At 39.1% G+C, this 14,871-nt stretch overlaps 1 protein-coding gene across 3 annotated transcripts in view; it reads left to right on the top strand.

Moving 5' to 3' along the window:
• Ctcf (CCCTC-binding factor) overlaps nt 1-14,871 on the top strand; it is a 47,527-nt gene that overhangs the window by 26,171 nt on the left and 6,485 nt on the right. For all 3 annotated transcript variants that reach the window (XM_047529141.1, XM_047529142.1, XM_047529143.1), the window contains 8 exons: nt 1,501-2,290; nt 2,622-2,792; nt 6,777-6,910; nt 9,270-9,390; nt 9,981-10,130; nt 12,853-13,013; nt 13,519-13,701; nt 14,475-14,610. In XM_047529141.1, coding sequence (XP_047385097.1) covers nt 1,510-2,290; nt 2,622-2,792; nt 6,777-6,910; nt 9,270-9,390; nt 9,981-10,130; nt 12,853-13,013; nt 13,519-13,701; nt 14,475-14,610 — 1,837 coding nt within the window. In that variant the 5' untranslated portion in view covers nt 1,501-1,509. The remainder of the gene's footprint in view (nt 1-1,500; nt 2,291-2,621; nt 2,793-6,776; nt 6,911-9,269; nt 9,391-9,980; nt 10,131-12,852; nt 13,014-13,518; nt 13,702-14,474; nt 14,611-14,871) is intronic.

Below are 14,871 nucleotides of genomic sequence, written 5' to 3'. Positions count from 1 at the left end.
GAGGATTGCAAGTTCAAAGCCAGCCTCAGCAACTTAGTAAGCCCCTAAGCAACTTAGCGAGACCTTGTCTCAAAAAATAAAAAGGGCTGGAGATACAGCTTAGTGGTTAAGCCCCACTTGGTTTAATCCTTGGTACCACCCAAAAAAAAAAAAAAAAAAAAACAGTGATTTTCAAGTGTACAGTATGTAGTTACTAACTGTATCTCCTTGTTATATAGTAGGTTGGTCTCTCTCTCTCTCTCTCTCTCTCTCTCTCTCTCTCTCTCTCTCTCTCTTTCTCTCTTTTAAGAATTTAACGTTTATTTGTTTTTATGTGGTGCTGAGGATGGAACACAGTGCCTCCTCACCTGTGCTGGGCAAGCACTCTACCACTAAACTATAACCTCAGTCCCTATACAGTAGGCAGTAGGTCTCTTGAACTTACTCTTCTCCTAAATGAAATTTTGTGAAAGACAGTTATAGTTGTGCTCACCCTGTGTCATCAATGCCACCTGAGTGGGATAAATTTTATATATTTTGACTATCTTTTTCCCAAAAATGTGTAAGATTTAAGCTAGTTTTGTTAATAATCCTTCAGTATCTTCGAATATCAAGAGTTGCATAAGGTGTGTTGCTTCATGCCTGTGATCCCAGACACACAGGAGGCTGAGGCAGGAGGACTCCAGGCCAGCCTCAGCAATTTAGTGAGACCCTCATCAACTTAGCAAGAACCTGTCTTAAAAAAATAAAAATAAAAAGAACTGGGAATGTAGCTCAGTGGTAAAGCACTGCTGCAATTCCCAATACAAAAAAAAAAAAAAATCCAGACTTGAGGTTTCTAGTTGTCTTATATCATTTTTTGAATCATTTATTGGTTTGAGGTTTGATTAGAAAGTTCATACATTGTGAGTTGCTGTCTTTTGTCTATAGCAGAGTTTCTCACCCTCCACACTGCTGACATTTTAGGCTTGGTCTTTCTTTTGAACTGACCTGTTCCTGTAGAATGTTTAGTAGCATTTCTACCCACTGGTTACAAGTAATAACATCCCACCCCAGTAGTAGCAGCTAAAAAAATGTCTCCAGACCTTGCCAAAACATCCCTAGAGGCAAAATCATCCCAGATTGAGAACTCAAGTTAATAGGTGGTCTCTCCAGTCGTCCCATTTTTTTCTTCTAATCATTTATTTGCAGAAAAAAGCAGGAATTTAATCCCGTAGTGTTTCCCTTAGACTGGATTTCACTGATGTCATCCTTGCAATGTAATTTAACATCAACTGTCATCTCTTTCCTGTTAATTGGTAGTTGAATCGAGACACTTAATTCAGATTTTTTTGTTGTTGTTTTGATTGACAAGATTGCATCATACATTGTGCTTTTTCTTTCATCAGAAGGCATTTTAATGTCTGCTTAACAACCGTTAGTGCTTAATTCATTTGCCAGAATTCTTTTTTGATCTCAAATGTATGTTTTTGTTTGACAGATTTTATATTAAATAATAATCTGTGTTTTCCCTTGATAAAGGAAGGGGATATGGAAGGTGAGGCGGTTGAAGCCATTGTGGAGGAGTCTGAAACTTTCATTAAAGGAAAGGAGAGAAAGACTTACCAGCGACGCCGGGAAGGGGGCCAGGAAGAAGATGCTTGCCACTTACCCCAGAACCAGACTGATGGGGGTGAGGTGGTCCAGGATGTCAATAGCAGTGTTCAAATGGTAATGATGGAACAGCTGGATCCTACCCTTCTTCAGATGAAGACTGAAGTAATGGAGGGTACAGTGGCTCCAGAAGCAGAGGCCGCTGTGGATGATACCCAGATAATAACCTTGCAGGTTGTAAATATGGAGGAACAACCCATAAACATAGGAGAGCTTCAGCTTGTTCAAGTACCTGTTCCTGTGACTGTACCTGTTGCTACAACTTCAGTAGAAGAACTTCAGGGGGCTTATGAGAATGAAGTGTCTAAAGAGGGCCTTACAGAAAGTGAACCCATGATATGTCACACCTTACCTTTGCCTGAAGGGTTTCAGGTGGTGAAAGTGGGGGCCAATGGAGAGGTGGAGACACTAGAACAAGGGGAACTTCCACCTCAGGAAGATCCTAGCTGGCAAAAAGACCCAGACTATCAGCCACCAGCCAAAAAAACAAAGAAAACCAAAAAGAGCAAACTGCGTTACACAGAGGAGGGCAAAGATGTGGATGTGTCTGTCTACGATTTTGAGGAAGAACAGCAGGAAGGTCTGCTATCAGAGGTTAATGCAGAGAAAGTTGTTGGTAATATGAAGCCTCCAAAGCCAACAAAAATTAAAAAGAAAGGTAAAATGAGTTTATCCATAATAATCTCACCATTTTGGGATAAAGCATATGATGGTTCATATATAAGTTGTATTTTATGAAATATATTTTTAAGGTTATTATGTGGGTGCCAGTTTTATTAACCGTCTAAAAGAAGTTTTTTCCAGATGAAGTACTTTTTGTAAGTCCTAAAGAAAAGGAAGTAAATCTATTAATGATGCGATAATTTCACTTTAGTATGATTGAGTTCAGTGATAAAGGTGAATAATATATATTCTTAAGAATTAAGGATTGGGATTAATCTTAACACTTTGAAACCCTGCAGCAAGTAAGTGTTTTATTTTGTATATAGGTGTAAAGAAGACATTCCAGTGTGAGCTTTGCAGTTACACGTGTCCACGGCGTTCAAATTTGGATCGTCACATGAAAAGTCACACTGATGAGAGACCACATAAATGCCATCTCTGTGGCAGGGCATTCAGAACAGTCACCCTCTTGAGGAATCACCTTAACACACACACAGGTGCTGAATAAGAATGTGGGGGCTGCAACATGAAGTTAAAACTTGGGCTTTAAGTATCATCTCAGCTGATTGCAGGAGGAAGTTAAAGAAGAAAGAATTTTTGTTCTTGTGCCCTTTTTGTAATCTTGATCATATGATAAGGTGTTAGGTTTTAGTTATAGGTAAATGTCAAGAAAGCTTAGTCAGGGCTGGACGGGGCACACCTATAATCCCAGCAGTTTGGGGGGCTGAAGCAGGAGGATCACGAGTTCAAAGCCAGCCTCAGCAATTTAGCAAGGCACTTGGCAACTCAGTGAGACCCTGTCTCTAAATAAAATATATAAAAGGGCAGGGGATGTGACTCAGTGGTTAAGCACCCCCTGGGTTCAGTCCCTGGTATGGAGGAAAAAAAAAAAAATAAAGCAAGCTTAGTGGGAAATAATCCAAATGATATAAAAATGATTATCCAGAAAAAAGACTATCATAGTTTCCTGGAATAATTCCTAGAAACTTTACCATTATGTTGTGAGTTTTTTTTTGTTTTGTTTTTGTCAGATTGGTCTGTTTGGTTTGGTTTTTGGAGGTGTTGTGAGGGCGGTTACCACTAAACATCCCCAGCCCCCACCTTTTTAAATTTTTCATTGTTATTTATTTTGAAACAAGTACTTGCTAAATTATGGAGGTTGGATTCAAACTTGCAATTCTCTTGCCTCATTCTCTCAAGTGTCAGGTGTGCACCATGATGCCCAGCTGTGTTGTTGAGGTTTAGCAACAATGACAAAAAATGAGCCCATAGAGTCCCAGGCAGCAAATGCCTGAATCATGAAAAAAAAAAAAAAAACATTAGAAATAGAAGTAAATTTTTACTTTTGTAAAAACTGGCATTTTCTATTTCTGGTTGGTTTACCTCAAGGAAAGAAGGAAAGATAAGTAATTCAAAAACAGAATGTCAAGTTTAAGGCATCTTTCTGATAGTTCAAACATTCCTTTGTTCAAGTGCCAGACATACTTTGATGGAGTGCTCAGATATTCTAATATTATCTTTTTGTTGATTATAACCAGGTTCTAGTGGAGAAATTATGCACTAGGTTTCTTTATTGGGATGTTTGGACACTTTGTATTTTCAGTGTAATAGTAACAAGTCCTCTCCACCTGGTTTTTCATGCAAAATAGTTCCTCTCCGCCTGGTTTTTCATGCAAAAATAGTTTCTCCTATGCACAGTCTCTACCTCATGCAGAATAGTATTTCTTCTTTCCTTATTCTCCACCTTATTTTATGTGCCAGTTCTGTGTGTGTGTGTGTGTGTGTAAAGGGCTACTGGGGATTTAACCTAGAGTAGTTTACCAACTTGGAAGCCTCCTGCCTTAGCCTCCTGAGTCTCTGGTATTACTCTTGTTTTTAATACCCTGATTGCCAGATGAATGAGTTTCTGTTGGCCTACAAGCAGTAAGTTCTACATGAGTATATTCTTTGCTAATGTGACTTTGTCATTTTATAACATCCCTCTAGTTTATACTCAAACACTTGATAATATGTTTTGGGTGTTTTTTTGTTTGTTTTGTTTTGTTTTAGATGGACACAATACCTTTCTTTTATTTATTTTTATGTGATGCTGAGGATCAAACTGAGAACCTCACATGTGCTAGGCAAAGCTCTCTACCACTGAACAACAACCCCAGCCCCATAATGTGTTTTATTTGATACTTTGAAGAAACTGTAACATTGGCATTAAAGTACCTTGCCCCGTAATAAAACTTGCTAAAATAGGTATACTTGGATATAGGTATACTCTGTCCTGGTTTAGTCCTGAGCTTTGAGAATAAGTTCAGTCTGGTTACCCAGAGCTGTTTTGTTAGGACTGATTCATCCTACTAACCAAACCTGTAACATTCAGGTGTGTATCAGTTTATGATGAGGAGTAAAACTTCATTTTCTAAATGCAGTTGTATTACATTCTAGGGGGGCACCCTTGCCTATGTCAAGATGATAAAGCAAATGAAAGGTGACTTGGTGAACATGAACCTTCAGCAGAGGGACATAGGAGGTCATGTGGTCAGCCTGATGGAAATCCCTGCTCCACAACTGTGTCCATTTCTTTGCTAATTGCCATGCTTGTTTCTACCAGAGACAGACCTCTTTCTCCCTGCTAGACAGTACTAGGTGAACATGACAGGTTATTTTTCAGCTTACCTTGTCCTAACAGAAATGAATGCTACTTTCCTTCTCTTTGTTTTATTTATTTACCTGTACCACTAGATTACACACATCACAGAAGGAACTCTGTCCTTCACTCCTATATCTTCAGTGGTACCAAAGACGCAAATTGAGCAAATAAATGTTCCTGGAATTTCTTAGTTCCTGTCATATTCCAGTCACACTTTGTGCTCCAGAATTCTCTTCGTTTTCTTAAAAAATCGTTTCTGCAGATGTCTATTTCCATTCATTAAATTGTGACACTTCCTAATTCCATTCTCAAAGGCAGCCTTCCTTTTTTTGTTTGTTTGTTTGTGATTATCTGCTGTCACCCTTTGCCTGCTGTCCACATTAGAGTCAGTAGTATCTGAGTAAGTCTGTAAAAACATCACTGTTATGCTGTCAACTTTATCTGCTTAGTACTGTCATAATCTGAACATGATATTTCTAATGTATTCAGAATGTAAAGTAGCGGAAAAGATTCACTAAAACAATCAGTTGTGGAACTGCTATTTGAGCGTATATTAAAAACACTTAAGATTATTTTCAGCAAAAGACAAGAGATATAAAGGATATGATATTCATTAAAAAAAAATGTTAAAATATGGCCAGGCATGGTGGTGCCCACCTGTAACCCCAGTGACTCGGGAGACTTTGGCAGGAGGAGGCCAGCCTTAGCAGCTTAGTGAGACCCTGTCTTGGAATAAAGTGAAAAATGGCTGGGGATGTAGCTCAGTGGCAGAACACCCCTGGTTTAAATCCCAACTACCCCAAAAAAGTTTAAATATTTTATGAATTGACATTCTGATTACAGAACATTGGATATAGATATGCTTTAAAAAGTGGTCTGTGTAAATCACATAAAAAACAGGGCTACTTTGAAAAGTCTTTGATAAGCCACTGTAATTCCTTATTAGAACAAATTTATATGGAAAACAAGTTTGTGCCAGGTGTGGTGGTGCACACCTATAATCCCAGTGACTCAGGAGCCTGAGGCTCTAAGCAACTCAGGTAGACCTGTCTCTAATAAAATACAAAAAGAGGCTGGGGATATATCTCAGTGGTTAAGTGACCCTGGATTCAATTCGTGGTACCAAAAAAAAGAAGAAGAAAAAGTTTGTATGTTTGTGTTGAAAGAAAAGTTTTGCAATGTGAAAAATCCAATGGCCCTATTATTTATAGTCATAATACAATAAGATTTAATGAGTAATGATCTAGTCAGATCAATTAATTCTGTGACCTGTATTTGATAAAACATCAGTGTATATTTTATTTACCAAGGGTTGAAACAGAATGGAGTTTCTATTAACTTTTAATCCATAGTAACAAGGATATTCACAAAATAGGTATAAGAAGGCAACAGATTGAAATGTATAATTAAGAGAAACAAACCGAGCATGGTGGCGCATGCCTGTAATGCCAGCAACCCAGGAGATAGAGACAGAAGGATTGCAAGTTTAAGGCCAACCTCAGCAACTTAATGAGGCCCTAAGCAACTTTAGAAGACCCTGTTTCAAAATAAAAAGGGTTAGGGATGTGTAGCTCAGTGGTTAAGTGTTTAAGCACCCCAGCACCAAAAGAGAAGGGAGAGAGAGGGAAACTGCAGTTTGGTGAGTGTTTTCACGTCCTGAGGCTAGTGTTTGAAATTCAGCTGAGTCCTCCCATAATTTATAGAGCTATTCTCAGGCTAGTGCTGAATTGAAGCGATGGTTCAGGTCCAGTCTTATACACTAATTCTGTTCCACATATTGAACTCTGTGTAACTAACTGCCCTTTTCATTGTTCTTCCTCTTATCCCCTCCTTTCTGTAGGTACTCGTCCTCACAAGTGCCCAGACTGTGACATGGCCTTTGTGACCAGTGGAGAATTGGTGCGGCATCGTCGTTACAAACACACCCACGAGAAGCCATTTAAGTGTTCCATGTGTGATTATGCCAGCGTAGAAGTGAGTGTTCAGCTCCTTGTTGGAACCTTTCTTAAGGAAGTAGACCATGATTCCAGAATGAGGATAATAAAGATCCAAAATGACTTGAAGATGAGGTAGAAAATCTAGTGGATTATTAACACTCAAACACACACAGCCTTCCCCAAAGAACTTGTAATGACTGTGAAATATTTACCTGTTAAAATTTAGTACAGATTCCATATGTTATTGCAGGCAAGTTCTACCAAACTTTGAAGAAATAAATAAAAAATTGAAAGGTCTAGGGCTGAGGATGTGGTGGTACAACATTTACCTATAGCCCTGGGTTCAATCCCCAGTACTTGGGGGTGGGAGGAAAGAATGTTTATTAACTTTACTGTTTGAAGCTACCCTCTTGCCAAAACTGGATAGGGATACTACCAGAAAGAAAACTCTTATTTTCACAGAAAAGCAAAAATGTCTAAGTAATATTAAGATCTAATAATACATTTAAAAATAAGTGATTATTTGAGTGTATTTGTGACACAGGTATAGGAAATTATTTTCAGTAATTAGGAAATTATTGCTATACAGTACATTAAGTGGCTAAAGAAAAATCATATGACCATTTCTGTAGATAACTAAGGGGAAAAACTAAAATTCAACACTCATTAGTGTATAGAGTCCCTATAAGTTAAAAGTAGAAACTTCTTTAATATGAGTCAGGCGTATATATTAAAACCTAGAGTAAACCCATCCTAATAACTCTGAAATATTGAAAGTAGTTCATTAAAATATGGAACACAATGAGATGTCTATTCTTAATGTTACTGTTCCAATGGCATACTAGAAATTCTAGCTAATTGAAGGAAACAAGATATGAATTTTAAATGGAAAGACAAAACCATTCATTTTTTCAGATATACTTGTTTGCAGAGAAATCCAAATTTCAGATGAACTTGTTTGCAGAGAAATCAGCTCAATGACTTAGAGCAAGAACAGTGGTGAGGAAGAGCAATAGAGTCATCAGACACAAGAGAAGTATACAGAAATCAGTAATTTTTTTTTTCCAGTGCTAGGGATCCAACCCAGGACTTTGCACATGCTAGGCAAGTGCTCTTACCACTGAACCTGGAAATCAGTAACTAACATACAGATTGAGTATCCATAACCCAAAATGCTTGGGACCAGAAATATTTTATATTTCTTGAAAATTTTTTTTATTTTGGAATAGTACCCAAGTCTAAACACAGAGTTCATGTATATAGAGCTTATATACACAGACTAAAAGTAATTTTATAGTTTTTTAGTGTGCATCTGTTTTGAATGTGACCCATCACATGAGGTCAGGTACGGAATTTTCCACATCATGTGAGTGCCCCAAAATTTTTGGATTTGGGGTCTGGAGGTGTAACTCAGTGATAGAGCACTTATTTTTTTGTTTGGTTTGGTTTTGGTTTTGGGGGGGGGAGTGCTGAAGATTGAACTCAGAGGCAGTCAACCACTGAGCCACAGCCCTAGCCCTATTTTGTATTTTATTTAGAGACAGGGTCTCACTGAGTTGCTTAGCTCACTTTTGTGAGACTGGCTTTGAACTCACGATCCTACTGCCTCAGCCTTCTGAGCCGCCGCTGGGATTACAGGTGTGCACCACCGTGCCTGGTGATAGAGCTCTTGTTTATCATGCCTTAGGTCCTTGATTTAATCCCTAGCACCACCCAAAAAAAAAGAGCAAACAATTGAGTAATGCTGCTAGTAGAGTTATTTGACCACTTACCAAGTGTGAAAATTTTGTGTGTAACATGATTACAGTAGTTATTTTTTTCTTAAAATCAGAACACTTTAAAAGTTTTAAATGAAAGATTTAGTGAGTGTTCGAAAGTCATTTTGGGATAGAGTACCCAGTAGGAGACTTGAAGCATGGCAAGTGATAAAGAAGAGAAATGAGATGCTCCTAGAGCCCAGCTTGGCTAGGAAATGCAAAATGCTCCTGATATGGAAGGGGAAATTAAATCACACACTTGGATTTGAATTTTGGAGAAATTCGATCCATAAATAGACATGGATTATTTAAAGATTATTAGGAAAAGTTTCACACACATAGAAGTAAAGGGAAGAACTAGGGATGTAACTTAGAGGTAGAGTACTTGTGTACCACACACAAGGACCTGGAACAGTAGCAGAAGGGAGATATATATGGAAGAGCATACTACTGCCCCTTGTACCTGTCATTTAGCTTAAACAAGTATCGGTGATCGTTCTTGACTTATGTATGTCCCTTTCCATTTACTCCCTTCCTTAAATTCAGAACCCAAAATGAAGCTTTTGTTCTTAACCAACAGTGCTCATGTTATAATCTGTTAACAGAAGTGTAAGTGGTTCGGTTGCTTTCGTGTTTCAGGTCAGTAAATTAAAACGTCATATTCGCTCTCATACTGGAGAGCGTCCGTTCCAGTGCAGTTTGTGCAGTTATGCCAGCAGGGACACATACAAGCTGAAAAGGCACATGAGAACCCATTCAGGTAGGACTTCTCCCTTCCTTGTTATTAATGAGCTGCTTTTTCAGTCAGTCTTGTGTGATCCTGTGAACTACCACATGGCCCCATTTCCTATTTGAATGGAAGACGGCTAACAAAGGCTCTAGCCATATCCTCTGAATTATTATTCCAAAAAATACAGTAGAGTAGATGTTGTTTTGTTCAGCTTGAGTCTTCCTACAACATGGAAATAGTACTTTTGAGAGAGAAGAAAATCTAGAGTTTTTACTTTAAAAGTCTGGATATATAATCTAACATATTCAATTTTCCAAAGTACTGTCTTTTTCTAAAAAGGAAAAGTAGGTCCTCTGCCTAATTGCCCCCAAAGGTAAGCATTGCTACTTTCTTCCTAATGTGAAGAATTCCATAGCAGAGCTGGGCAGAGGCAGCCTTCAGCAGTTTAGGATTTGTTTGTCATCTCTGAAGAAAGCACAAGGTAGGTGCTGGCACTGAGCTTCAGCCTTCCAAAAAAGACGGCATATTCTGTGGCCCAGCATATCAGCCACTTCAGTTATCCTCCAACTAAATCATAGTATTTATTCATTTAATTTGTTCATTCTGTATTTCCTTTTAAGGAGAAAAACCTTATGAATGTTATATTTGTCATGCTCGGTTTACCCAGAGTGGTACCATGAAGATGCACATCTTACAGAAGCACACAGAAAATGTGGCCAAATTTCACTGTCCCCACTGTGACACTGTCATAGCCCGAAAAAGTGATCTGGGTAAGTAAATTTACTAGAGGCAAATAAAAATGTATTTTGAATGATTTCATAAAAAGATGAAGACCATAAATAACTTTACCTTCTAACTCTTAAAAATGTTTTTTATACGTGGCCCTGCCATTTATTGAAAGGCATTGCTTAGCTGCTATTTTTCTTTTGTTACGTTTCTTTCTTTTCCTGCAGCGAAGCTATAAGATTCTGTCCTGAATATAGATCATAAATAAATTGATGGAAACTAATGAGAAGAAAGCTTATTAGTAAAGCTTGAATTAGTAGCTTTCTTTCCCCAAGTAGGGAAGTGACATATTATGATTCAAAGTAAGATTGAGCCACTTCAGATTTTTCAGAGCATTTGTAGTTTATGTAATGGTTAGTTGTTGTTGTTTTGTGGGACATAACCAGGGATTGAACTCAGGGGCATTCAGACCACTGAGCCACATCCCCAGCTCTATTTTGTGTTTTATTTAGAGACAAGGTCTCACTGAGTTGCTTAGCGCCTCGATTTTACTGAGGCTGACTTTGAACTCTCGATCCTCCTGCCTTAGCCTCCCCAGCCTCTGGGATTTCAGGCATGCGCCACCGCACCTGTCTGCTTCTTAAGTAATTGAACTGCTTTATTGGTAACTATTCTGGTGAGTAGATAACCTAGAGTTTGCATAGAAGTAGAGTTTAAATTCAGACATCATGGCCCACTCCTGTAATCCTAGCAACTCGGGAGGCTGAGGCTGAATCACAAGTTCAAGGCCAGCCAAAGCAATTTAATGAGACCGTGTCTCAAAATAAGAAGGACTGGGGTATAGCTCAATGGTAGAGCGTCCCTGGGTTCAATCCCCAAAACCCCCCCACCCCCACCAAAGAAATAAAAACTTATTTTTCAATAACAGATTTTAGTGTGACCCATATTTTAAAATAAGGTCACCTAGATTTCTCCCTTTGTTTTACTTATTTGGTTTATTTATTATTTTATTTATTTATTGAACCCAGGGATGCTTAACCACTGAGCCATATCCCCAGCCCTTTTTTATATTTTGAGACAGGGTCTTGCTAAATTGCTAAGACTAGCTTTGAACTCACAATGCTCCTGCCTCAGCTTCCCAAGCTGCTGGAATTACAGATGTGTACCACCACGCTCAACTGCTTTTCTAATTTCAAAAAGAAATGTAGAAGCTGGGTGTGGTGGCACACACACCTGTAATTCCAGTGATTCAGGAGGATCCCAAGATCAAGGCCAGCCTCTGCAATATACCAAGGCCCTAAACAACTTAGACTCTGTATCAATAAAAAATAAAGAGAGTTGGGGGTGCGGCTCAGTGGTAAAGCACCCCTGGATTCAATCCCTATTACCCCCCAAAAAGAAAAAAGAAATATAGAGCTGATTGGCATGGTGGCTTGTGCCTATAGTCTCAGCTACTCAGAAAGCTGAGGCAGGAAGATCACTTGAGCCCAAGAATTCTAGGTCAGCCTGGACAACATAGCAAGATCACATCTCAATAAAAGAAATTAAAATACTGCCCAGACTGTTCTCTCCAAGTGAGCTGCTCCTTGAACGTCATTTATGATATTTCCCAACCTACACTTGAGTGCTCTACCACTAAGCTACATTCTCAACCCTCTTATAAATATTTTTACACTTAATTACAGTGTTATAGTTTAGAATTTTTACTTTATTCTACTTCTACTTTTTTGCTTATTTGATCTTCACAACCACATGAGGTAAACATGGCATGTCTTATTCTGCCTTTATTGGTGATGAGCTTGAGAACCAGGGAGGTGTCTTTACCAAAGCTATATAACATTTTATGAGTGACAAAGGTGACTTAAGTTCTCTAGTCCTCTTGGGCTGTTGCTCACACTGGGATATATATCTAAGTACCCAAGCCTTAGTAGCAACATATCTAGTGGCTGCATAAATGGCCTATCTTTCTGCAGCTCTGGTTTTACTGAAAAGGTTTTAAGGAAAGTTATTCAGTTTAGCTGGTATCTTAATACATTTTTATATTAATATGACTATGTTGACCAAAATGCAAACTGACGCACATTTTTAAGATGAAACCATGAGTTTAAAGTAGAGGTTTTGTGCTTCACCAAAGATTCACAGGTCACGTGTTCATTGTATTCCACTATTAAGGACTTTGTTAGGAAGATTTAAGAGGCATTGTCCACAGGTAGAAAAAAGGGTTTTACTGGTTTTTGTCACATAGGAACTAAAATCTAAACCAGTAATCTTTCATGGGAAACACTTATGAACCATTAGGCCACTATCTGGGTCATTCTGTTTTTTAAAATCATTCACTTTGATGGTACAAGTAAATACCACCTACCTAGTTTTCCAAGCCAAAATCCTGGAGGTCATCCCTGACACCTGCACTCCACATTCAGTCACTAAATCCTATTGACTACTCTTACTGAATCTCTTTACCACTTCCTCCCCTTCTATATCCATTACTATCCTCCTTGTCCAAGCTGCCATCTTCTACTTACCCTGTTTGGACAGTCCTAACTTGTTCTTTCCCTTATCTGTTATTAGTCTTGTCCTTTTTTGTGTGTGTGGTGATAGGGATTGAACCCAGACCCTCATGCATGTTAGGCAGATGCTTTACCACTGAGCTATATCCGCAGCCTCTGAAATTTTTTAAGACGTATAAGAAACATGGTATTAAACTTATTGCAGTACACATTTGTGTTTTCACAAGTTGGACTTGGTTTTGTGTTTTGCTTTCAGGTGTCCACTTGAGAAAGCAGCATTCCTATATTGAGCAAGGCAAGAAATGCCGTTACTGTGATGCTGTATTTCATGAGCGCTATGCCCTCATCCAGCACCAGAAATCACACAAGAATGAGAAACGCTTTAAGTGTGACCAGTGTGATTATGCTTGTAGGCAGGTAAGGACCATCATAGTTAGAAAGCCATTGATGTTTCATCCATGTCAGGCATTATCAGAGTGCTTTTGTGTACCTAGTATGATATCTACTGGATAGTATTTTCTAAATGTGGTTTTTGAGGAAAGTCATCAAAATGAAAGGTCATGCTCCTTGTCAATTTTATCTGGGTCTCCAGCTGATGTTTTGTTCAGTCACAGCTTACCTCTTTCTAGGACAGACTACTGCCTTCTCTCTGAATGGTGTGGGAATTTAATCCAAGAGTCAAGAGGGAAAGAATCTGTTCCTTGGATCTGATGATTGTGAGCAAACTGGAGAAGCAGCCTAGCAGGCTTTCTCCCTGTAAGAATTTTGGAAGCAGTTTCGCACCCCCGTAAAGATACCTATATCATCTTGGCAAGCAGTGTTTAGTTAACCCCTTGACTATCAGCCACGTGCATAAAGGCAGCAGCTGAAGTGACAGCCCCATGCCAGGCTCTGAGACTTTTCCCTATGCCACTTGTTTCAGGAGAGGCACATGATCATGCACAAGCGTACCCACACGGGGGAGAAGCCTTATGCCTGCAGCCACTGCGACAAGACATTTCGGCAGAAACAGCTCCTCGACATGCACTTCAAGCGTTATCATGACCCCAACTTTGTCCCTGCGGCCTTCGTCTGTTCTAAGTGCGGGAAAACATTTACACGTCGGGTAAGAGTCAAAACATCACTTTCCCTTCCTAGTTCTTAATTGTGCATTCTTGATCTCCCAAAGCAATGTAATATTCCATAGAGGTTATAAATGTAGAGATACTCCATCATTTGAAAAGAGCCAGTCATCCCTATCTTAAGGTTTTCTGTCCTTGTGTGAACCCTTCCACTGATGGGGACTCAATGTGTTTGAATGGTCTCGTGGTGTAAACCTGCCCCAACCCACTTTTAGCTAGCCTGGGTCCATGCTGTTGGGTCTTCCCTTAGGGTTGTGTTGGCCAGGTCTGTACAAGACCAGGAACTGGTCTGATTATTCCCTGTCCCTGTCTGCAGGCTGCTGAACCTCCCTCCCCTAAGGATCCAGCCTTTTCTTTTGAAGGGGGTTCTGTCCTCTTTTTTTCTCTTTTTGAATCTGCTTCACCTGAATGGGGGAAGTGTGCTTGGGACATGAGAAGATGGAGAAGAAGAAGATGGAGAAATTTCAGGAGTAGTATGGATTTCCCAAATTTTTGGTTTATTAAAGAGAGCTGAGCGTGGTGGCGCATGCCTTTAATCCCAGTGACTATGGTGTTGAGGCAGGAGGATCTCAAGTTCAAAGCCAGCCTCAGCAACTTAGTGAGACCCTGTCTCTCAAAATAAAATGAAAAGATCTGGGGAAGTGGCTCAGTGGATATGCGCCCCTGCATTCAGTCCCTAGTACCAAATAAAGAGAGCTTCCTGTCTGTTCTTAGTGTTTTTTTAGTAGTGTGAAAGAAAGTTTGTTCCTTTTGTCAGAATACCATGGCAAGACATGCTGATAATTGTGCTGGTCCAGATGGTGTAGAAGGAGAAAATGGAGGAGAAACAAAGAAAAGTAAACGTGGAAGAAAAAGAAAGATGCGCTCTAAAAAAGAAGATTCCTCTGATAGTGGTAAGTGGTTAATTTCTTGATTTGGTTACATACGGCAAAGTTTGGAGTCCAGTTTCCAATAGATGTATGTGTGCATATGGTAGAATAAAGAGGTAAGCAAATTACTATTACTTCCTTTGAACTTATTTTATTTTCTGTGCTAGTAATTGAACCCAGGACCCCCATGCATGTTGGGTAAGAGATCTACCACTCTCACAATTTTGGAGGGAAAAAATTGAACCTTACTGGAAAACTTCAGACACTGTTATTTTTTTGTTTTGC

This window comes from Sciurus carolinensis, chromosome 16 (assembly GCF_902686445.1).
Source record: "Sciurus carolinensis chromosome 16, mSciCar1.2, whole genome shotgun sequence".
In the NCBI taxonomy this organism is placed as follows: Eukaryota; Metazoa; Chordata; class Mammalia; order Rodentia; family Sciuridae; genus Sciurus; species Sciurus carolinensis.
Note: the sequence above shows the minus strand (reverse complement) of the source record. Positions and strands in the feature narration are given on the sequence as shown.